At 47.5% G+C, this 23,576-nt stretch overlaps 1 protein-coding gene across 5 annotated transcripts in view; it reads right to left on the reverse strand.

The window, feature by feature from the left end:
- Window positions 1–575: 575 nt before the first annotated feature.
- MRPL2 (mitochondrial ribosomal protein L2) overlaps window positions 576–23,576 on the reverse strand; it is a 35,056-nt gene continuing 12,055 nt past the window's right edge. For all 5 annotated transcript variants that reach the window (XM_029592797.1, XM_029592800.1, XM_029592796.1 and 2 more), the window contains 4 exons: window positions 22,441–22,556; window positions 22,144–22,254; window positions 2,766–2,839; window positions 576–946 (listed from right to left, as the gene is read on the reverse strand). In XM_029592797.1, coding sequence (XP_029448657.1) covers window positions 734–946; window positions 2,766–2,839; window positions 22,144–22,254; window positions 22,441–22,556 — 514 coding nt within the window. In that variant the 3' untranslated portion in view covers window positions 576–733. The remainder of the gene's footprint in view (window positions 947–2,765; window positions 2,840–22,143; window positions 22,255–22,440; window positions 22,557–23,576) is intronic.

Genomic DNA, 23,576 nt, shown 5'->3' on the forward strand with positions numbered 1-23,576 from the left:
AGGCATGAGTTGGGATGAATTTATGTGCATGGACCTAGTCAGGGTAGGCTTGGTGGAAAAGTCAAGTCTTTAGCTTTTTCTTGAATTTGAAGGAGCAGGGCTCAAGGCGGAGGTTTGGGGGTAGTGCATTCCAATGGGTGGGGCCAGTAATTGAGAGTGCATGATCCCTTGTGGAGGAGAGGCGAGCATTCTTGAAGGATGGAGTGTGCAGGGTGCCTTTAAGAGTTGCTCTGGTAGGGCGGGTGGAGGGTATGAATCAGAGGGGCTCATTGAGCCAGCTGGAGTTGTGTTTGTAGACGGATTTGTGAATAATAGTGAGGGTCTTGTAGAGGATATGTGATGGGATAGGGAGCCAGTGGAGGTCTTTTAGGAGGGGGGTTATTTGGTCGTATTTACGGGCATTCATGATGGTTCTAGCAACGGCGTTCTGTAGCATTTGGAGGGGTTTGATGGTGGATGAGGTAGAGTAAGGTCACAAGGCTTTGCAACAGGTAGAAGATTGGTTTTCCTAACGTAAGAGACTCATATATATGACCAATCTACCCCTTCTTTGCAAAAGATTTAAAGACAGATGCTGCTATTTAGAAACAAGTCTTTAATATTTAATACAATCCAAGCCAATGGCTTGCTGATGCTCTTGGGAAGCTCGCATCGCAGAGACAGTAAAGTGCTGGGGGCCCCAGTGGCCTTGTGCACACCCTTTGCCCATGTCCTCTCTGGAGGCCGCAGGAGCTCAGAGTCTTGTGGTCACAGGGGGCAGATTCACGTAACTCTTCATAGGGGGCAGTGGCCTAATCTTGCGACCTGCCCAGCCTCCTTTTCTTTTCCACTTCCCACTGGATGGGCGTATGCCAAGCCAGCGGTTCCTCCCGGCTTTGCCAATGATACGCTTGTTATGATCGACGTTTGAAACTCGGCCCACAGTGACCATGCAGGTCTCCAGCACCTAAAGAGAGAAAAAGGCAAGAGTTTGGCCTTGGAAAGAATTCTGTGGTCCCTCTGTGACCCACATATAGCCATCACATTTTTCCAGCCCCCCCTGTTTTTTCCCGTCTTCTCTCCCTCGAACAATCGCCTGAAACAACATTGTACCTATTTATGATGCCTTGTATATAACCCCACCCCCTCCTTGTTTTTCCCACCCCATCCCAACCTTTGTTGCTCCCTGTTGACTCCCTCCCCCAAATTTATTTAGTTTTTGTTTTACTACTGTTTTTACTTGTTCTTTGTTCTATGTAAAGGCTATGCCTATATATTCCCTGGTTTTAAGTTATATGTAAACCGACACGATGTGCAAACGGTTGTCATAAGAACATAAGAAATTGCCATGCTGGGACAGACCAAGGGTCCATCAAGCCCAGCATCCTGTTTCCAACAGAGGCCAAAAACCAGGCCACAAGAACCTGGCAATTACCCAAACACTAAGAAGATCCCATGCTACTGATGCAATTAATAGCAGTGGCTATTCCCTAAGTATAATTGATTAATAGCCATTAATGGACTTCTCCTCCAAGAACTTATCCAAACCTGTTTTGAACCCAGCTACACTAACTGCACTAACTACCTTCTCTGGCAACAAATTCCAGAGCTTTATTGTGCGTTGAGTGAAAAAGAATTTTCTCCGATTAGTCTTAAATGTGTTACTTGCTAACTTCATGGAATGCCCCCTAGTCCTTCTATTATTTGAAAGTGTAAATAACCGAGTCACATCTACTCGTTCAAGACCTCTCATGATCTTAAAGACCTCTACCATATCCCCCCCTAGCCGTCTCTTCTCCAAGCTGAACAGCCCTAACCTCTTCAGCCTTTCCTCATAGGGGAGCTGTTCCATCCCCTTTATCATTTTGGTTGCCCTTCTCTGTACCTTCTCCATCGCAACTATATCTTTTTTGAGATGAACCTGACAAGTCGGTATATAAAAGCGTTTAAATAAATAAATAAGAACATGCCATGCTGGGTCAGACCAGGGGTCCATCAAGCCCAGCATCCTGTTCCAACAGAGGCCAAACCAGGCCACAAGAACCTGGCGAGTACCCAAATATTAGATAGATCTCAAGCTACTATTGCTTATTAATTACCATCATAGCAGTTTATGGATTTATCCTCTAGGAACGTATCTAAACTTTTTTAAACCCAGTTACACTAACTGCTGTAACCACATCTTCTGGCAATGAATTCTAGAGCTTAACTATGTGCTGAGTGAAAAAGAATTTTCTTTGATTTGTTTTAAATGAGCTACTTTATAACTTCATGGTGTGCTCCCTGGTCCTTCTATTACCTGACTTGTGCAAGTCCTTTCATTATATTGTAGACTTCTATCATATCCCCCCCCCCCTCAGTCATCTCTTCTCCAAGCTGAAGAGCCCTAACCTCATAAGAACATGCCATACTGGGTCAGACCAAGGGTCCATCAAGCCCAGCATCCTGTTTCCAACAGTGGCCAATCCAGACCATAAGAACCTGACAAGTACCCAAACACTAAGTCTATTCCACGTTACCGTTGCTTTCCTCATAGGGGAGCCGTTCCATCCCCTTTATCATTTTGGTCGCCCTTCTCTGTACCTTCTCCATCGCAACTATATCTTTTTTGAGATGTGGCGACCAGAACTGCACACAGTATTCAAAGTGCGACCTGGGCATGTACAGGCCATGCGGACTCTCTAGTTCTACATATTTACAGTTACATGAACATTGAGTCTCTCACCTAGCTTGCTCTCTAGATAGTTCTCTTTTTCTCTTCCTCAGGGTCTCTCCCCAGTTCTTACCTGGATCTGTCTCTTGGAAGGTAGCTGTACGATGGCTGTTCCATTCACCTTCCTCAGTAGCACCCCACAGGTTCCTGCGATAGAAGAGCACAGAATGTGTGTGTGTGTGCGTGTCACATGGAAAGAGAGAATGATAGCAGCAAGGCCCACCTAACCTGCCCAGTCCTGATCTCAGGCTTCATCCTGAATTCTGTAAGAATCCTCTCTGCCTATGTCAAGCTTTTTTGAATTCTGAGATTCATTTGGCCTCCACTCCTCCCTCAGGAGACAGCTCCATGCATCCACCACACTTTCTACAAAGGAACATTTCCCCACGCTTCTCCCGAGTCTGCCATGACCTCTTGGTTTAGAGCTTTTTCTCCACTAAAGCCTTCCTGCTTCTGGTGCACCTTTTTTTTTTTTTTCTAATCATTCCCTTTGCTGTTCTAGATGATGTGCAAGGTGGACACTGGTCACTGAGCAGTGAGGAGATAACAGCGACTGATTGGAGAAAAGATGCCTCATCTCTGCTCTTCATTTTATTTATTTATTAAAAATATTTATATTCCGCATATTATGAAATACATTACACCAGGCCAATTACAGATTTTAAGCAAAAACATTAAACAGTAATTAAAAATAAAATGCAATAATAAAATATAAACAAACAATAAAGCTAATAAACTATAAAAACTAAAAATAAGCTGTCTGAAATAATAGCCTTCAGCTGTTTCTGAAACGCCTTTATATCATCAATTGCTCGATGAGAGCCTGGCAAGGAATTCCAAAGGGGAGGGCCTGATTCCTAGCGTCTTTCAGAGGAAACCTCCAATAAGAACTTCCACTGAGAACGCAAGGCACGTGTCACTTGACAGAATTTTAATGAAGAGATGAAGTAACTTGGGCTTCCTGCTTTATAATTTTAAAGATAATTGTAAACAAATTAAATTCAATGCGCTGTTTTTTAAGATCGGTGTTATATGACCCTAGGGAAGGCCACTAACAATTAGATGTTCTGCAGAGTTTTGTAAAATCTGTAAGGCACAAATAGAGGAATTTGGAAGACCTATGTACAGTGAATTACAGTAATCTATAACAGTAAGCACAAACAATTGCACAATAATAATACAAAAATCTGTCCAATCTAATATATATTTCAAATGAAGCAATAAGCAACGTTTATAATATGCAGATCTAAGGACTTACAATATGTGAGTTTTAAAATTCATGTAGTACAATCTTGGACCATAATCCCCCATAGTTGAGCTGAAATACGTTTTCTAACTTAGGGCCAATTTTAACTCCTAGGTATTCCAGGCTTTTATGGACCACCTTAAACGGAAACTTCTTCTGTAACCTGTCAAATTGAGCCGATGGAACAGAGATATTTAACAGTTCAGATTTTTCTGCATTCAGGCGGTATCCAGAAACTGCACTGAATCTGGTCAATGCAGACAATAAATGTTCCGACGACAACTCAGGATGAGAGATGGTGAATAAAATGTCATCTGCGAGAGTTGATATTCTTGAGCTCCCACTTGTAGGCCCTGTATCTCCCCCTTTGATCTAATCACCTCCGCCAAGGGTTCAAGATAGAGTGCAAACAACAGCGGCGAAAGAGGGCATCCCTGCCTCTTCCCCGTTCAATTTGAAAAGTTGGGGAGTAGCCCCCATTTACTTTGATACATGCATAGGGACTTCAAATACAGCTCCATAATCCAAGTAGAAAAGTTGCCTCCAAGCCCCATTTTATCTAATACAGTTAACAGAAAGTCCCAATGCAGCATATCAAATGCCTTCTCGGCATCAACTGTAAGAAGGACCATGGGCACCCGCTCTTCCTGTCCCCACCATATCAAATCTAGTACCCATTGCACATTATCTGATGCAAGCCTGCCAGGTACAAACCCGGTCTGATCCGGGTGAATTAAAGAAGTCGCGACTCCCCTCAGGCGTTTAGCGTTTAGCGATATAGGCCTATAAGACCCACACTGTGTCGGATCTTTGCCTGGTTTGGCCAGGATCGTGATTCCCGCTTTATTAGCATGAGCTGAAATTGTCCCGCCATGGAGCAGATGGTTAAAAGCTCTGGTTAGGGGCCCGGAGACAATATTACCTAATTTTTTATAAAATCCCGCAGAGAAGCCATCCACCCCAGGTGACTTACCCATTTTTAATCCCTTAATGGCTTGCTCAACCTCAAATTCCGTTATTTCCTTGTTTACCATCTCCTGTTGGAGAGCCCCCAGTTGTGGGAGGTTGATATCAGACAAGTAGGCCTGAATATCGCCCTGTGATATGTCCTGTCGTCTAGAATATAATTGTTGGTAAAACTGGGTAAATCGATCTCTAATGGCCGCCTTCTCTGACAGCATTTCTCCCTTCTCATTTTGGATCTTAAGGATTTGATTAAGATTCATCCTAGCTTTGAGGTGTCTAGCTAACAGCCTGCCCGCTTTGTTACCTCCCTCAAAGTAATCCTGTTTCGCCCTGTCTAATTGATGTACAATAGTTCACACATCTAATTGCTCTATGTCTTTCCGTAGGCATTTCAACTGAGAGCTTACTTGGGGATCCGGACTCCGCTTATTGCGTATTTCCAGTTTCCCTATTTGTTGGAGTATTGTAAATCTCTGATTTTCTCTCTCCCTCTTAACATGAGTGGCTCGCGCAATGAGCTTGCCTCCTGCTACCGCCTTAAGGCAATCCCAAACCGTAATAGGAGATATTTCCCTAATATTGTTTTCTGCGACATATTGTTCCATTTCCTGACGGAATTGGAGTTCATACTGGCTATCTTCCAGTAAGCTCTCATTAAGTTTCCAGAATCGTTCCCACCCCCCCGGATCACCTAATCCTTGTAGGGAAATACTAATTGCCGCGTGATCAGACCAGGTAAACACGTCAATACTTTCATCCTTTACAAAATTAACCACATTTTTATCTATTAAAAACATGTCGATCCTAGAGTATGAACCATGAGCTGCAGAAAAGAAAGTGTAATCCTTCTCGGAGATATGAATATGTCGCCATATGTCCACCAAATCCCATTCCTTCATAAAGTTCCTTAGACATTTTCTATGTGTCTTAGAATAGGCGAAGCTGCCCGTACTGGTATCCAGGTATGGATAACAGGGCAAATTGAAGTCTCCACCAACTATCACCATTCCCTCTGCCCATTGCCTCAGAACTGCAGCAATTTTATCTATAAAGGGTCCTTGGCCCGTATTAGGGGCGTAAATATTCACTACCATGTAAACTTGATGGCCAATTTTAAGTTTCAAAAGAAGATATTGACCTTCTAGGTCCCGAACGACTGTCTGCACATCAACAATTATATTTTTAGAAAAAAGAATGCCAACCCCACTATATTTGCCTTTGACCGTAGCCGCCGCATAATACTGAACTGGGAAATGATGGGAAGTCATTAGTTTCTCATGTAAATGTGTCTCTTGTCAAAACAGAATATCTGTTTTGGCATTAAGGGCATCCTGTAAAAACCGTTTACGTTTGTAATGAGTATGTAAGCCCTTCACATTCCATGATAACACTTTAATTGTGCCCGCCATAGTTAGTAGCACCCCCTATTGCCCATAGTGCTATACACCAGTCAAACAAATTATAAGATCCACCCCACTTCCAAACCTGCCTAACTTCCCCTAAACCATATTTTACAGGCCCCCTAACTACCCCTCCCTGCTCCTCCCCCCCTCTTCTTCTATAGAAGGAATGGTCACTCAAAGTTCCCCCTAGGGACCCTAATCCGACCTCTCAAATACTGAATACCATAGTGGTATAATACTGGCAGCATTAATAAGCCAACACTCTAACTCTGTCCATAACATGCAGCTATATGCCTGATGTATAAAGTCTCAAATGTCCATGAACCTCCAACAGTAGGAAAGAAAGAACACTGTGCTTGAAAAAGCTTGCAAGTGTAGTACTTCAGCTATTGAGATCTAAAGATGGAGTGGATCCCTCTGAGTTCCTATGTAGCCTTTTGCCTCCCGATTGCACTCTCTGCCATCGCTGAGGATTATCTCTCCGGTCGTGCTCTGCGGTCTGTGAGTTATCCTCTCCATGTGATGATATCATCCCAGCAGCAGCAAGGATTTTTCTGGCTTCTTCCACCGTATGGACTCTAGTTGTTGTTCCTTGAATGGTGAAGGAGAGTCCAAAAGGAAAGAGCCACTTATAACGCATGTCCCATTTACGGAGGACCGTCACAATTTCCTTAAACTCCCGTCGCTTCCTGATGGTATGAGCAGACAAATCCTGAAATACCTCAATAGGGTATCCCTGCCAGATAATGTCCTTCCGTTTTCGTGCTTGCGCCATTACTCTTTCTTTTATCTGATAAGAGTGGAACCACACCACTATGTCCCATGGCTGATTGCCCCGGAACTTAGCCAGGGCTCTATGAGCCCTATCCAGGATGATCTCCGATCTCCATTCCGGGGATTATTATCAAATAAGATGAGCTCACATATGTCTTTTATCACCACTTTGCAGTCCAAATAGGCAGATTCCTCGGGGATCCCCCTGAACCACAAATTACCCCGCCTCGAGTGGTTTTCCAGGTATCAACCCATGTCCTCAATTCTTTATTAGACTTTTGCAACAATTTCACCTCCCTCTGCAGAGACTCCTGATGTTCCTCCACGTCTCCGACCTGCTGCTCGCTCCTCGTGGTCATGGCGCAGCTCCACAGTCATCGCCTTAATCTCAGCTTTCATGGTGCCCATCCCCTCCTTGAGGTCCCCAAACCAGGCTTGAAAGTTGCCGCAGGTAAGAGGAAGCGTGTCCGCAGCTGAGGTCGAGGGCGATGGCACTTCACTCACTGCTGCTGACGCGGTCTCGCCGCCATTTTCGCGGGCTTCTCCCTCCTCCAGCACTGCTCCGGGAGGCCGTGACTTCGCATGGTCGAAGGAGAAGTGTTTTCAGTCGGTAATTTTCTTCCTTACTGACATCCTGCATATTATAGTCTCGCGGTCCGTCCCCTCGTTTCGCCGCTAAATGGGAGGTCCTGTGCTCTAAACGTTGCTATTTTGAAGATCGAGTTCGGGAGCTCGTTCCCTAGGCCGCCATTCGGTGGAGTGACGTCACTTCCTCCTTTCACCTCCCCTTTTAACCATGCCGGTGATCGTTTTGCCTTCTTTCCACCTTTCTTAATGTGTGGAATACATCTGGACTGTGCTTCTAGAATGGTTTGTTTTTTTTTGGTTTTTTTTTTTTTAACAATGACCACGCTTCTTGCACACTTTTTACCTTTGTAGCTGCTCCTTTCATTTTTTTTCTATTTTTCTCATTTTATCAGTTTCCCTTTTGAAAGTTTAGCACGAGAGCCTTGGATTTGCACACTGTCCCCCTTCCAGTCATTAATTCAAATTTGATCATATTATGATCACTATTGCAAAGGGGCCCCACCACTGTTACCTCTCTCACCAAGTCCTGTGCTCCACTGAGAATTAGATCTAAAATTGCTCCCTCTCTCGTCGGTTCCTGAACCAATTGCTCCATAAAGCTATCATTTATTCCATCCAGTAACGTTATCTCTCTAGTGTGTCCCGATGATACACTTACCCAGTCAATATTGGGGTAATTGAAGTCTCCCATTATTACTGCACTACCAATTTGGTTAGCTTCCCTAATTTCTCTTAGCATTTCACTGTCCATCTCACCATCTTGACCAGGTGGACGGTAGTATACCCCTATCACTATAGTCTTCCCCGACACACAAGGGATTTCTACCCATAAAGATTCAATTTTGTATTTAGTCTCATGCAGGATGTTTATCCTGTTGGACTCTATGCCATCCCGGACATAAAGCGCCACACCTCCTCCCGGGTGCTCCTCTCTGTCATTGCGATATAATTTGTACCCCGGTATAGCACTGTCCCATTGGTTATCCTCCTTCCACCATGTCTCTGAGATGCCAATTAAGTCTATGTCATCATTCACTGCTATACATTCTAATTCTCCCATCTTACTTCTTAGACTTCTGGCTTTAGCATACAAACATTTCAAAGTTTGTTTTTTGTTTGTATTTTCATTCTGCTTTTTAATTGAAAAGGATAAGTTAGAATTTTTTTTAGCTCAGGTGAGTTTTTAGTTACAGGCACTTGGACTACTTTTCTAATTATTGGAACCTCACTGTCGGGATGCCCTAATTCTAATGCATCATTAGTATCCTTTGAAGATACCTCTCTCTGAACCATGAGCTGCTGAGCGACTGTCGGCTTTCCCCTTTGTTCTAGTTTAAAAGCTGCTCTATCTCCTTTTTAAAGGTTAGCGCCAGCAGTCTGGTTCCACCCTGGTTAAGGTGGAGCCCATCCCTTCGGAAGAGACTCCCCCTTCCCCAAAAGGTTCCCCAGCTCCTAACAAAACTGAATCCCTCTTCCTTGCACCATCGTCTCATCCACGCATTGAGACGCTAGAGCTCTGCCTGCCTCTGGTGACCTGCGTGTGGAACAGGGAGCATTTCAGAGAATGCTACCCTGGAGGTTCTGGATTTAATCTTTCTACCTAAGAGCCTAAATTTGGCTTCCAGAACCTCCCTCCCACATTTTCCTATGTCGTTGGTGCCCAATGTACCACGACAGCCGGCTCCTCCCCAGGACTGTGAGGTCCGCCACCTTTGCACCAGGTAGGCATGTTACCAGGCCTTAGCTAAGAGATTTGGTGTACTCCAAAGTATTGAAAGCCTTGTAAACTGATTGAATGAGGTGGCACATGCATTCTTCTGCATCCAGAAGTTGCGGATACACATCGCAACCTGATGAATTGTCTCTGGGCTTGGCGCAAATGACTCCCTCTTGAGGAAGCATGACCAATACCTTGGAGAGGAGAGGTTGAAGCATGCCTTCCTAGTCCTTAGTCACCAGGGAGTCACCAGAAGGTCTTCACCAACTTTACCATTTGGTCTAAGGGTGACATGTTCTTTGGCCAGGTGCTGGGGAACATCCTCTTCTAAAATCTTGATGGTCTTCTGGACTTTGGAATAGCTGACATGAGGTGTGTGTAGAAATCAAAAAAGCCACTGAACAGATAGGATCCAATGTCTCTAAACAAGGACCTTGTATTAGTAGCCTTGATGGAGAAACAGCCCTTGAGATAGGAGGTGGTAACTGGAACATATCACCCTTCACACCTCCCAACCTCTCTGAGAGAGTCAAAGGGATCTGCAGTTTAAGAAACATCTGCATCAGTAGCACAGAGGCCCGGTGCATCGTTAGCATCAACCCAATCTCCAAGGCTCGAGACATCAAGGGCTCCCAGGTCAGAAGCATTTCCAATGTAGAGGACTGATGCAAAGGCCCTGGGGCTTGATGTGCCATTGAGCGGTATGTCAACATGCTGAGGCTTGGTGCTGCTTTGTCAGTGGGTCAAGCTGCTCAGTAGCTTGTGGAAACCTGAGAATGGCATTTTCACAACTTACTTGACCATCAAGGCTTCACAGATGAGGAAAGACTATTCAAGGTGCGCCCGCTCAGCTTGGCTCTTGGGGAGCTATAAGAGGCTCCACTACGGGAATAAGAATAGCTACTGCTCTTCACTGACTTGTACAGCTTCTCCATTTTCCAGGCTCTGTATTTTTGGGTCTATGGTGACATCCGGCTTCACTGGTAGCAGTTAGGTGCATCATGATCAGACCCGAGACATAATAAATGTCATGGCCAGTGGTCATAAACATCTTCTTACCATAGATATATGTACAGTCTTTGAAACTACTGAGGGCGGCCTTCTTGGAGTCAGACATTTTGTTTCCTTTTTTTTTGGGGGGGGGGGGGGGGGGGGAGGGTTGCTGAGGCAGCGAGCCAAGACAGAGTTTGAAAAAATGTAACATATTTTACACGTCATAAAGGGTATGTGCCAATGCTAATGCCTGGTATGAAAAAAAGACTGAGAGGCTCACGAGGCAACTTCCGTGAGGGAACTCCCACACATGCTCAGTAGAGGAAAAGCTCTATGAAGTAGGTGCTGTCAGATGGCTAATTCAGCCTGTTTGGTGATGGAGAACAATGGGAGTGCAGCAGGTTTTGCTGTGTGTGCTCATGTCCATACATAAGTGATGGCCATGTATGCCCTTGAGAGAAGTGGCACAAGGTGGGAATAACACCCATGTCTGTGCATAGCAACCTATGGCACAGCAGTAACTTGCAAGTAAATTGTTTATTTTCATTGGACTCAGACAGCAACCAACAAGGGCCCTGACCTTGACGGTCTGAGAAACTGATAAGTATAGGGGTGACCTGTATGGCACGGCAGATGCTACTGGGCAGACTAGATGGACCATTTGCTCCTTTTCTGCCATCACTTCTAGGTTTCTATATTTTGTTCACCTATCTCATGGTGGCAATAGGTAGGAAAGAGTCTATGAAAGTATTATTTACCACGTGGAACTAAGTGTATTTCTTTCTTAGTGAAAGATGACAGAAGGAATAAATATGAAGCATTTTTCTTTTGCTCATTCAGTTATATGTTTGGATCATTTTCAGGAGCTAGGACTCAATTTGTGGCCCTAGAGACCTCCCTTGCTTGGCATTCTATATAAAAAGAGGTGGAATATCTATTTTGGGACCCTGCTCACCCTACGGACCATTGCTAAGAGATTAGTGCTGCCTTCTGAGAATCCCTCCATCAGCAATATCATGAGTTGGATTTGTTACAGACTTTCTTGCTCTAAATATGGGTTGTTTTTAGCTTGATACAATGTCTCATATTTTGTAAGATTATCTTTCCAAATTAAGTCTTTCCCTGTACGTACCCGGATCAGTCCAGACAGCTGGGTTATGCCTCCTGTCCAGCAGATGGAGTCAGAGAGAAAACTGAAAGCACCCCCTAGATATACCGGGGTGCCACCTGCCAGCCCTCAGTATTATCTCTGACTCCAGCAGATTGAGAGGCATAACCTGCGGTCCTGATCCTTTCTAAATTTGAGTTTGGTTATTCAGGTTTGACTTTTTGCTGACCTTTGACTAGATCAGTTTCTTCTGTTTAAGGTAATTAGATCAGCGGATAGGTTTGGTTTCTGTCCTTTCTTCTAACATGCGCTGGGCGAGGGTCTGATTCTTGGCAGGGCAGTGCCCTAAGGCCTATTTCCCGGAGATAGAGATCCCTTGGGACCAGGGGGAGTATTCACCGCTGGGCCGGTCACTCTCCCCCCCGTATGTATATTCATGGGGTGTTTCACCTCTGAAGGGGGCTCAACTATCACAGGAAAGAAGCGGGGATCAGATTTTACGTTTATAAAATAAATAAAATAAAGCTTACAGGAAGTCCTGTTGGTGGCAGGCTGTTTGATCGCTTCGTTGGCACGGGCTTCCTCGCTAAGGTCCTGGGACTCCGGAGGGGGTGGCCTGGTCACCTGGCGCGTTTTTATTTTACCTCAGTCACAGCTCTGCTGTTTCGCGCGCGTTTTTTTTCCTGCTCTAGCAGCTTTGGGCTGCTAAGCCGCGTACGTTGGCCTGCACGACCTGCGGGGAGTCGGGGTCGCGGCTCTCTCGAGAGGGTCTCTACTCCTGTTGTCTCCCCGGGGGCGAGGGACCCTCTCGGAGGCCCAGCATTGCCCGTGGGTCACCCCTTTTGCGGCCGCGCAAAACGCGGAGAGTGTCTCAGCTCGCGGGCAGAGGCCGGCCCCGCCCCCTCTCGAAGAGGGAGCGGCGACCATCTTGCCCATGCCGAGCAGCGAGGATGCAGCGGACGGAGGGGATTTCCCTCCTGATTCTCCTCCGGCCCTCAGCCCACAACAAGATTGAGATTTTGCGGCGCATAAACCCCCCTCTCCCTCCCCCCCCCAGACCCGCGGAGACAGCTTTAAAAAGGCAAGTTCCATTTCCTTGGCGGTTTGTTCTGCTGATGCATCGAGCTTTCCTAGAGGCAGAGGCTGATTAGGGGGAGAGGGACCCGCATCCTCCCAAAGTCTCCAAGTCCGCTGCAGGCGCTGGGAATGCAGGGGTTCATTGTCCCCGGCCGCCAGTAAATCCGGGGGATGCAGAGCCAGCTGTCCTGTTCCCAGACCCCTTGATTCAGGATGTAGGGGGTGATTTAGAGGGAAATGTCCCGGTTGAAGAGGATGACCCCCAGATCCTCCATTTATTTGGTAAGGACGAGCTGGATCCCTTAATCCCGCAGGTCTTGAAAGAGCTTGATGTTTCCCCGGGGGGGGGGGGGGGGGGGGTTTGTTTTGGTGGGAATTAAGGGACCCCCTCAGACCTTCCCATTTCATCCAAAATTATTTCAGATAGTATCTAGGAAATGGGATTTTCCAGAAGCTGTACCCCCTCCTGGCTGAGTCATTAGATCTTCTCAAGCTACCCAAAGTGGACTCGGCGGTCACGGCCGTCATTTAACAGACTACAATTCCCGAGACGGGGGGAGCAGCGCTTAAGGATCTCCAGGATAGGAAGCTGGACGTTTTATTAAAGTGCATTTTTGAGGTTTCTGCATTAGGTGTCTGGGCCGCGGTCTGTAGCAGCCTCATGCAGAGGGCTACGCTTCGCTGGGTACAGCAATTGCTTACGGCCCAGGACCTACCGCCTGAAGAGGCGGAGCAGGCGAACCGCATGGAATCTGCGGTCGCATATACTGCAGACGCCTTATATGATCTCCTTCGGACTTCCGCCCGCACTATGTACTCGGCGGTATCCGCAAGGCGCTTGCTTTGGCTTCGACACTGGTCTGCGGATGCTTCCTCCAAGTCCTGATTAGGTTCCTTCCCCTTTAAGGGGAAATGGTTGTTTGTAGACGAGCTGGAGCAGCTCAATAAGGACTTGGGGGACAATAAGGTCTACAAGTTGCCCGAGGACAAGCCCAAGCAGTTTCGCACTTTTGGGAATTTCAGAGGCCGTTTTCGTGGTCAATGACGGTTCCGTGCGGGGAGGGGTGTTTCCTCCGCACAGAGACAACAGGCATCTCAGTCACAGGCTTGGACGCACTCCTTTCGTGGCAGACGGCCTCAAGGTTTGGGGGCATCGCATGCCTTTACCCCCAATAAGACGGCACAATGAAGCAGCACCGGCCCATTCCTCCGTTCCTTTAATCGGGGGTCGCCTGACCCTGTTTCGGGAGGAATGGGTCAAGATAACATCGGACCAGTGGGTCCTCGATGTTATAAGTCACGGTTACGTTTTGGATTTTGCTCGCCCATTCCGAGATCTGTTTCTTGTGTCCCCTTGTGGCCCTCTGGCAAAGCAGCAAGTTATTGCGCAGATGTTGGACCGTTTACGGGCGCTGGGAGCGGTGGTCCCAGTCCCGCCTGCCGAGCATCGGACCGGTCGGTATTCCATTTACTTCGTGGTTCCAACGAAGGAAGGAATGTTCCGAGCGATCTTGGACTTGGACTTGAAACAGGTCAACAGAGCTTTGTGCGTTCCGCGTTTTCACATGGAGACTCTGAGGTCTGTCATTGCGGCTGTCCACAAGGGAGAACTTTTGGCTTCTTTGGATCTAACTGAGGCGTATCTCCACATTGGAATCCAGGAGCACCATCAGAGATTTCTGAGGTTCATGGTTCTGGGGGACCATTATCAGTTTTGCGCCCTGGCGTTCAGTTTGGCAACAGCCCCCAGAATTTTCACCAAAGTATTGGTGGTGGTCATGGCTTCTCTTTGCCGTCAAGGGATACTAATGCATCCCTATCTGGACGATTGGCTCATAAGGGCCAAGTCAGAAGCTCTGTGCAAGCTAGCAGTTCAGTCAGTGGTGGAGCAGCTAAAGGCGCTAGGTTGGGTGATCAACTTCCCGACGAGCCATCTAACCCCAACTCAGCACCTGGAGTTTCTGGGAGCCCGATTCGATACCTCGGTGGGCAAAGTGTTTCTTCCATGACAACGAATGGTCAATTTAATGGCTCAGGTGCGGAACCTGTTGGAACTGCCATTGCCTACAGCCTGGGATTATTTACAGGTACTTGGGCATATGTCTTCTACTCTGGAAATGGTCCCTTGGGCCTTTGCTCATATGCGTCTTTTGCAGGGGGCACTGCTTTCCCGTTGGGATCCCAAGTCAGAAGACTACAACATGCTATTGCCCTTGCCAGAACCAGCACGGTCCAGTCTCAGTTGGTGGTTAATACCAGACCATCTCCTTCAGGGGGTGGACTTGGAACCTCCACCTTGGATCATTGTTACGACGGATGCCAGTCTATCCAGGTGGGGGGCAGTCTGTCAGTCCCGAGCAGTGCAGGGACGATGGTCCCCCCGGCAGGTCACATGGTCCATCAATCGCTTGGAGACCCGGGCGGATCGTCTGGCCTTGCGTCAACTCCTCCCGATGGTGCACCATCGGGCGGTGCGAATTCTATCAGACAACGCGACCACCGTGGCGTATATAAATAGGCAACAAGGCACAAGAAGTCACCCGGTGGCTGCCGAAGCGACTTTGTTAATGGCCTGGGCGGAACGCAATCTGACCCGCATCGTGGCCTCACACATCGCAGGCGTGGACAATGTTCAGGCAGATTTTCTCAGTCGACAAGACCTGGATCCAGGAAAGTGGGAACTGTCGGCCGAGGCGATGCAACTCATAACTCGACGTTGGGGGACACCGCACTTGGATTTAATGGCGACTCGGCGAAACGTCAAAGCGGCTCGCTTCTTCAGTCGAAGGAGGGAACATGGATTGGAAGGGGTGGATGCGCTGGTACTTCCGTGGTCTGGTAATTCTAGTGGCCCCAGAGTGGCCAAGAAGACCGTGGTTCGTGGATCTGGTCACTCTGGCGGTGGACGGTCCATTGCGTCTCGGTCATCTCCCGATTCTTCTGAGTCAAGGCCCAGTATCTTTCCATCTGGCGGATTGCTTTTGTCTAGCGGCTTGGCTTATGAGCAGAGACAACTGAGAAAGAAGGGTTACCCAGGAGCGGTGATTTCTACTCTTCTCAGGGCACCCAATTCCTTGACGTCTCTTGACTATGCTAGAGTTTGGAAGGTCTTTGACTCCTGGTGCAGTAAGTTAAAGCTGTCGCCACGGAGGGCCTCTTTGGGGCATATTCTCGAATTTTGCAGGACGGTTTGAAAAAGGGCTTAACTTACAGTTTGCTTCGTGTGCAGGTAGCAGCCCTGGGCTGTCTGAGGGGTAGGATTGATGGTTCTTCTCTTGCCTGCCACCCGGACGTTGCTCGTTTTTTACGCGGGGTTAGGAATTTGCGTCCCCCTATTAGGGCTCCATGTCCATCCTGGAGCTTGAATTTAGTTCTCCGCTGTCTCTGCGCTTCTCCATTTGAACCTATCAAGAGAGCCACTTTGAATGATTTAACTCTCAAGACAGTATTTCTAGTGGCTATTTCTTCAGCGTGTCGTGTTTCGGAACTTCAGGCATTGTCGTGCAGGGAGCCGTTTTTGCGTATGTCTGAGTCCAGGGTGTCCCTGCATACGGTACCTTCTTTCTTGCCTAAGGTGGTTTCGGCCTTCCACGTCAATCAGGCGGTGGAATTACCTGCCTTCTCTGAGGAGGATATCCGCTCTTCTCAAGGTCGGGATCTGAGGCGTTTGGATGTCCGTCGGGCACTTCTGCGGTACTTGGAGGTGACTAATGATTTTCAACGGTCGGATCATCTATTTGTTTTGTGGAATGGCCCCAAGAAGGGACTTCAGGCTTCCAAGACTACTGTCGCCCGCTGGTTGAAAAGCACGATTGCTTCCGCATACATTGGGTGCGGACGGCCTGTACCGGATGGGCTTAAGGCTCACTCTCTTCGTTCTCAGGCGGCATCATGGGCTGAAAGTCAGTTTGTGTCTCCCCAAGAGATTTGCAGGGCGGCCACTTGGAAGTCCTTGCATACATTCGCTCAACATCATCAGTTAGATATCCGTGATCCGTCGGCGGATTCTTTTGGTAGCACTGTGATTCGAGCAGGACTCTCTGGGTCCCACCCCATTTAAGGCGGCTCTGGTACATCCCAGCAGTCTGGACTGATCCTGGTACGTACAGGGAAAGGAAAATTAGTTTCTTACCTGATAATTTTCGTTCCTGTAATACCTAGGATCAGTCCAGACACCCGCCCAAGTCTGTTTGCTACTGGAGAGTCCACTCGTATTTCTTTCTGTTCCTTTGTCTCCTTACAGTTCCTGCAGCTGCAAAGTATCGGAATACGTGTTGATGCGTAGTTTCAGGCAAGTTATACAGGGTTTTCTATTTTCATATAGGGAGACAAGATTGTTTGTGTTTTCAGAGCACTAGGCCTACTTGATCTAGTCATTGGTTGAGTTAAAGGAGTTTACTATTCAGCAGGAGTGGATATTTCTATGATTCATTCTGCTTTGATATTCTTTATACTGAGGGATCACAGGTGGCACACCAGTATATCTAGGGGGTGCTTTTCAGCTTTTCTCTGACTCCATCTGCTGGACAGGAGGCATAACCCAGCAGTCTGGACTGATCCTAGGTACTACAGGAATGAAAATTATCAGGTAAGAAACTAATTTTCCTTTTCTTGTCCTCCTAGTTCCTCTGTGGATCTCTGTCTTTGCTATTGAATATTTTTTTTAGATAAATTTGCTATTTGAATTTTTTTTTTTATTACTTTCTGTAACATTTGCCAGACGCGGATCATCCCATGACTGGCAGCACTCATCCCGAAGCAGTCTTGAGGTCTCTGTATCAGCCCAGCATGGCACCCCAGCTCTTCATGACACCTGCCGCCATCTCAACACTGCCACTGCCAACCCCTCAGATGTGCACAAGTGCAAACTCGCACCTTATCTAGGCCCCAAGGCGAAAACTCTCAGCGCCTTCTGATAACATCAGCCTTGCTGGGCTATTTAAGCACGGGCTCCACACAACACATTGCCTCAGCAACAGATTCTCCTGCTTTATGCATTGTGTATTGCTCAGCATTCCTGAGTTCCAGCCTGCCCAGCCTCATGCAGTCTACCTTGCTCTCTCCAGTTCATCCTGCCCTGTCTTGCCTCATCCTGGTCCCTCACCTGACTGCCCGGTATTGACCTCTGCTACAGACCTGGACGACTCTCTTCCCTAGCACTTACCACTGTCTTCTGCTTCAGACCTCAACTACCAGCCCTGACCCTTGGACCGACTCTGGTATCTGCCTGACCGCGCCATGCCCTGACCTTGGTCCGGCTCTGGACTCTCTCTCTTCCAGTCACTCTGTGGGACTCTCACCTAAATCCTGCTGGCCTCTGGAACCCAAGGGCTCAATTGTGGAGGAACGGGGCTGGTATAGGTGAAGGTCCAGCCTAGGGCATGTTCATCAGCTGTCAGCTTAGCCCTAAGTGGTTTGCCTCCTAGGCTGTGCCAACAACAACAACACAGCATAAGAGTCCACTTCCATTACAAAGCTGCTGAGGCCAAGGACTCGATGGACTTGTCCACTCTCCAAACCATACCAGAATTGGCCCAGAGTATCCAGAGCAACAAGATGTCTTGAACCAAGTAACTGGTGGTAAAAATGGACAAAATTAAACAATTTCTTTGCTTCAGTGTTTACTGAAGAGGATGTTGGGGAGATTCCCGCTCCGGAGAAGGTTTTCATGGGTAATGATTCGGATGAACTGAACCAAATCACAGTAAATCTAGAAGATGTGGTAGGCCTGATTGACAAACAGAAGAGTAGTAAATCACCCGGACCGGATGGTATACACCCCAGAGTTCTGAAGGAACCGAAAAATGAAATTTCAGACCTATTAGTAAAAATTTGTAACTTATCACTAAAATCATCCATTGTACCTGAAGACTGGAGGATAGCAAATGTAACCCTAATATTTAAAAAGGGCTCCAGGGGCGATCCGGAAAACTACAGAACGGTTAGCCTGACTTCAGTACCAGGAAAAATAGTGGAAAGTGTTCTAAACATCAAAATCACAGAACATATAGAAAGACATGGTTTAATGGAACAAAGTCAGCATGGCTTTACCCAGGGCAAGTCTTGCCTCACAAATCTGCTTCACTTTTTTGAAGGAGTTAATAAACATGTGGATAAAGGTGAACCGGTAGATGTAGTATACTTGGATTTTCAGAAGGCGTTTGACAAAGTTCCTCATGAGAGACTTCTAGCCACCTATGCAACTGGATCGATCCAAACTTACCGAGGAGGAAAAACACAGTCAGAGACAGTTAAATCTCTGCCTCTACTGTGCCAGTCTGGGACACTTCATTAGCCGCTGCCTTGAAAAGTCGAGACGCTCCCTCACCTAGGGTTGGTCGGAGAGGCAACTCCAGGCCAGATCTCTCACTCTCCATAAGTAGTGGTCCCTGTTTTCCTAAGCATCAGAGAGATCATGATCCACACCCAGGCTTCCCTGGACTCTGGGTCAGGAGGTAACTTTATTAAGGAAGCACTAGTTTGGCAGTATAACCTGCTCACAACCACCTGGTCGAGGGCTCTTACCATCTCCTCTGTTTACACTGAGCCTCTGCCTGGCCGCATGACTATGGTCACTGCTCCTGGCTCTGCCTGCACAGCTCAACCAGGGACTCCATCCAGGGTCCAGTAGAAAAAAACAAGGGCTCCCACTTCTGATTGTGACCACTGGCTTGGCCCAGGGACTGACTGCAGATCCACCAGTCCAGAAAATACAGAACCACTTTATTGGCCGACTCACTGTTATCCACATTTATTTAGACCTTCAAGAAAATCTAACAGATTACAAGGCAACACTTCCCTTTGCTGAATCCGTGCTGGATGCCCCCCATTCCATCTTGTCTACTCAAAAGGGCTTAATTTGTAGACAGAAAGGAAGTGGATGTGTCAGAAGTGGTGCCAGGATAGGGGGAGGTAGGAAACCTCGCTCCCAAACTCAAACACCCTCTTCCTCCTCCTTATCCCAAGGAGCCTTCATCCCCAGCTCACCCACACCAGTGCTCAACTCCCAGCCATTCTTTCCCAGCAGAGCTCAGTAAGAAATGATGGGCGAAGAAAAACTGGAGGTTGAAGAGATGATGGAGGGTCACTGAGATGAGGAGGAGGAGGGTAGGGAGAATGGAGCCCTCTCTCTCTGCCCTGGTGATCCCGGTTCTCCATCCCAAGCCTCCTCTCCCCACCTCCCAAGATTCCTCCAGTGATCTTTGAGCCCCCAAGCCTCACCTCCAATTTCTGTTGGATCTTGAGTCCCCCGCCCCTGATGGTCACTAATTCCTCCTTTCTAGAAAATGATCCTCTCCATCTTCTCTCCTCCTCTTTGAAGCTGGCTTTGCTCTGCCTTGGGGGTGCACCACCTGCCCTCCTCAGGCAAGGAATTCAAATGTGACTCCTCCTCTGCCTCCTTGGGGGAGAAGTAAGGGAGCGGCACCTTGTTCTGTCCTTCACTCACGCGTTCCCGCCCCCTCCTCTCCTTCACTCTCACTGCCCCCTCCAATCGCCTTTCACAGACTGCTCCTCACTGTTTCACCACTCTCACCTCACAGTCCCTCTGCTCCCCTCACTCTCCCCCCCCCCCACACGCAACCCACAGCCCCACCAAGACCCTCAATCACTTTCTCTCCCCTCCCTCCATCCTCGTTCTGCTTTCCTCCAATCCCTCCATTCACTCTCCCCTTTCCCTTCCCTGGGAAGACGATAGCTGCTGGGGGTAACGCGCATTCACCTCGGCCATGATCCCTGCCAGAAATGATCTGAGGTGCAGGGGAGCTGGAAGTCATTTACTCTGCTTCCTTGGATTCTGTAAAAAAAAGGTGACAGAACCCCATTCTGGGCTGCTCCACCACAAATTCAGCCCTGGGTAACAGACACAGAAAGGAGCTGAATAAGCACAAGTCTGAAGTTTGTCAGCAGTAGTGACAATCATCGAGGGCAGAGTTCAAGACTTGATGATAAGTTTCAAACATCTGCTAATTTAAACCTTTTCTGTCTATTTTTTGCTCTTCCCTCCCTGTTCCCTACAGAAAAGGAGGGAGGGGCTCCAGCTCAACCCTCTCCTCTTCCCTGCGGTGGCTTGAACCTCATTTCCCCCACAAATGATCAGAAATTCTGCTCTTACCCGTAGCTTCTGCTGTGTTACCTGTGGCTGACTTGTCCCTAGCTTCCCAGATCACTTCCTGGCATTAAAAGCTTTCCTGGCATCCTGGCATCCTAAAAGCTTTCCCACCTGACACGTAACCTGCCCAAATGCAACTGCAACACACCACGCCCCCTACACAAGCATCACCATCTTCCCTCCCTTGCACCACCTTCCTCCCACCTATCCCCCCCTCCCCCCTTTCAACCCTCCTTGCCAACCTTAACCTTAAAATATCCTCATCAACAAGTCATTTATGTACATATGTTATATACTATATCAAATGTTCCATGTAATCCTGTTATTTCTGTTACAATTCGTTATATTTTATTACAATGTTATAATTTATTATATTTATTACAATGTTATAATGTAAAATAGGGCTGTTACTACCCTATTCTTTTAGTTATCTGGAAACCGATGTGATATCTCGATCGAACGTCGGTATATAAAATAAATAAATAAATAAATAACACTGCCCTCGCCCCAGGCTTTGGGCACAGCGGCTGATTTTAGGAATAGATTACAGACTGCCAGCAAGAGATCTACAATTGCAGAATTGAGTTCTTTTCAAACTCTGGCGAGAGCATCATCCAGACCTGGTGATTTACTAATCTTTAGTTTGCCAAGTTGTTCCAGTTTCCCAGTTATTTGCTTCAGTTCCTCTGAATCATCTTCTTCAAACGCTGCTATCTTCTCCGCATCCTCCACAGCACAGAGCTCATTTTTCTAGGGTGGCCTGTACTCCCCTTTTTATTTCTGGTCATCTCGTTCTCGGGCTTCCTCACAGCCTTCTTGCTTTTGATCTACTTGAACATATTCTTATGGCAGAATTTCAGAAGAAACGTTTCTTGGTGTGCCTGTCGGTTTTATTTAAAAACTATCATACACCACCCAGTCCATGCTTTTTATTACTTTATGTTCTTTAATTGTATTATCTTATTTAGACTTCTGTACCATTATTCTTTCACTACATTATATCGCCTTATGCCTTTGTGTACCCTGCATTAATTTTTTTAAAGCTTTTCCAATCCTTCAAGAAATAAGGTAACTTTCTTGCTCATTCTTACTGCCCTCATGTGGACCTGATTGCCACATTTTAAAGAGATGCTTTTTTAAATTTAAGAGATTTGTATAACTCAAAATGTAACTATGCTGGCATTTGTTGGGTCTTCTTTCAACCTTTAATGTACAGAATATATTTTCTTTGTGCTTCCAGATCAGTATTTTTAAAAGCTTCCATGCCTCATGCTAGTTCTCCTCTTTTCCTCCTAATCTTCCTTTCTAAAGGCACCCGGGAACACCTGATCCAGGCATTTAGGGCAATCTGTACATCTGGCGGTTGGGAAGAAATTAATTTCACAGCTGCAGAGCCAGCAATGGTCACATTACTCCGAGCGCATGCTGGGTCATTAAGCCCTGAGTCACCATGAAGTGACGCCACCTACCTGCAGCTCGGATATACTGGGATCCTTTACCCGGAGCAAACTCCAAATTATTGATCAATGTTCCGATGGGAAGCGCTCCGAGAGCGTGAGCGTCACCCTCTTTCGCAGACACTGAAAGAAAGGAAACACCGAATAGACAGCATGGCAGAGATTCAAAGGGGCGCTTTCTCCACACGGTAAGAAAAGCAGCGGCAGGGCAGTAACGGCAGGGCTGGCTCATCGCCTGCAAGCACCCATGCCCCTAGGACTGGGATCTCCAAGCATTAACAAAACAGCATGAGGTCTGGGGTCTCGTACCAGCCATCCGCCCAATCTGGCCAGAAGTCGTGATGAGGTCTCCTTCCTGCATATTTTCCGTTGCTATAATCCACCGTTTCCGCTGGCCTCCTGCAACAAGGGCAATGTCAGCTGACCTTAAAGAAGCGAGAGGGATAAAAGGAGAAGCAGAAAAATGTTATCCCACGTTTCTTACTCAAAATTTCAGATGGCATCTATTGGGAAAAAAGCAACTGGAAAACATGAAGGATCACAGAAAGGCTTAAAAAAGTCATATTCCCAAAATATCCACCACAGTACAAAACAGACCTGCTCTCACAATCCTCAGCCCCGTTAACCACCAAAAACCGAGGCAGAGCAGGATCTAAGCATTTTATATAAATAAGTAGCAGGGCCTGAGCCGCACTCCCTCCTCTGCCCCTTAAACTTCTCCCATCAGAGCCTTTGCAGCTGTGACTCGTACAGAGCTCAGAAAATCACACGGCACAGGGGGAGAGGAGTGAGACTGATGCGAGGGGGGAGAGGAGTGATAGTGACGCTGATGCGAGGGGGGAGAGGAGTGATAGTGACGCTGATGCGAGGGGGGAGAGGAGTGATAGTGATGCGAGGGTGAGGGTGAGGGGGAGAGGAGTGACACTGATACTGATGCGAGGGGGGAGAGGAGTGACAGTGATGCGAGGGTGAGGGGGAGAGGAGTGACAGTGATGCGAGGGTGAGGGGGAGAGGAGTGACAGTGATGCGAGGGTGAGGGGGAGAGGAGTGATACTGATACTGATGCGAGGGGGGAGAGGAGTGACAGTGATGCGAGGGTGAGGGGGAGAGGAGTGATACTGATACTGATGTGAGGGGGAGAGGAGTGATACTGATGCCAGGGTGAGGGGGAGAGGAGTGATACTGATGCCAGGGTGAGGGGGAGAGGAGTGATACTGATGCCAGAGTGAGGGGGAGAGGAGTGATACTGATGCCAGAGTGAGGGGAGAGGAGTGACAGTGATGTGAGGATGAGGGGGAGAGGAGGGACAGTGATGTGAGGGTGAGGGGGAGAGGAGTGACAGTGATGTGAGGGGGAGAGGAGTGACAGTGATGTGAGGGTGAGGGGGAGAGGAGCGACAATGATGTGAGGGGGAGGGGGAGAGGAGCGACAGTGATGTGAGGGTG

This window comes from Rhinatrema bivittatum, chromosome 3, assembly GCF_901001135.1.
Source record: "Rhinatrema bivittatum chromosome 3, aRhiBiv1.1, whole genome shotgun sequence".
NCBI classification, from domain to species: Eukaryota; Metazoa; Chordata; class Amphibia; order Gymnophiona; family Rhinatrematidae; genus Rhinatrema; species Rhinatrema bivittatum.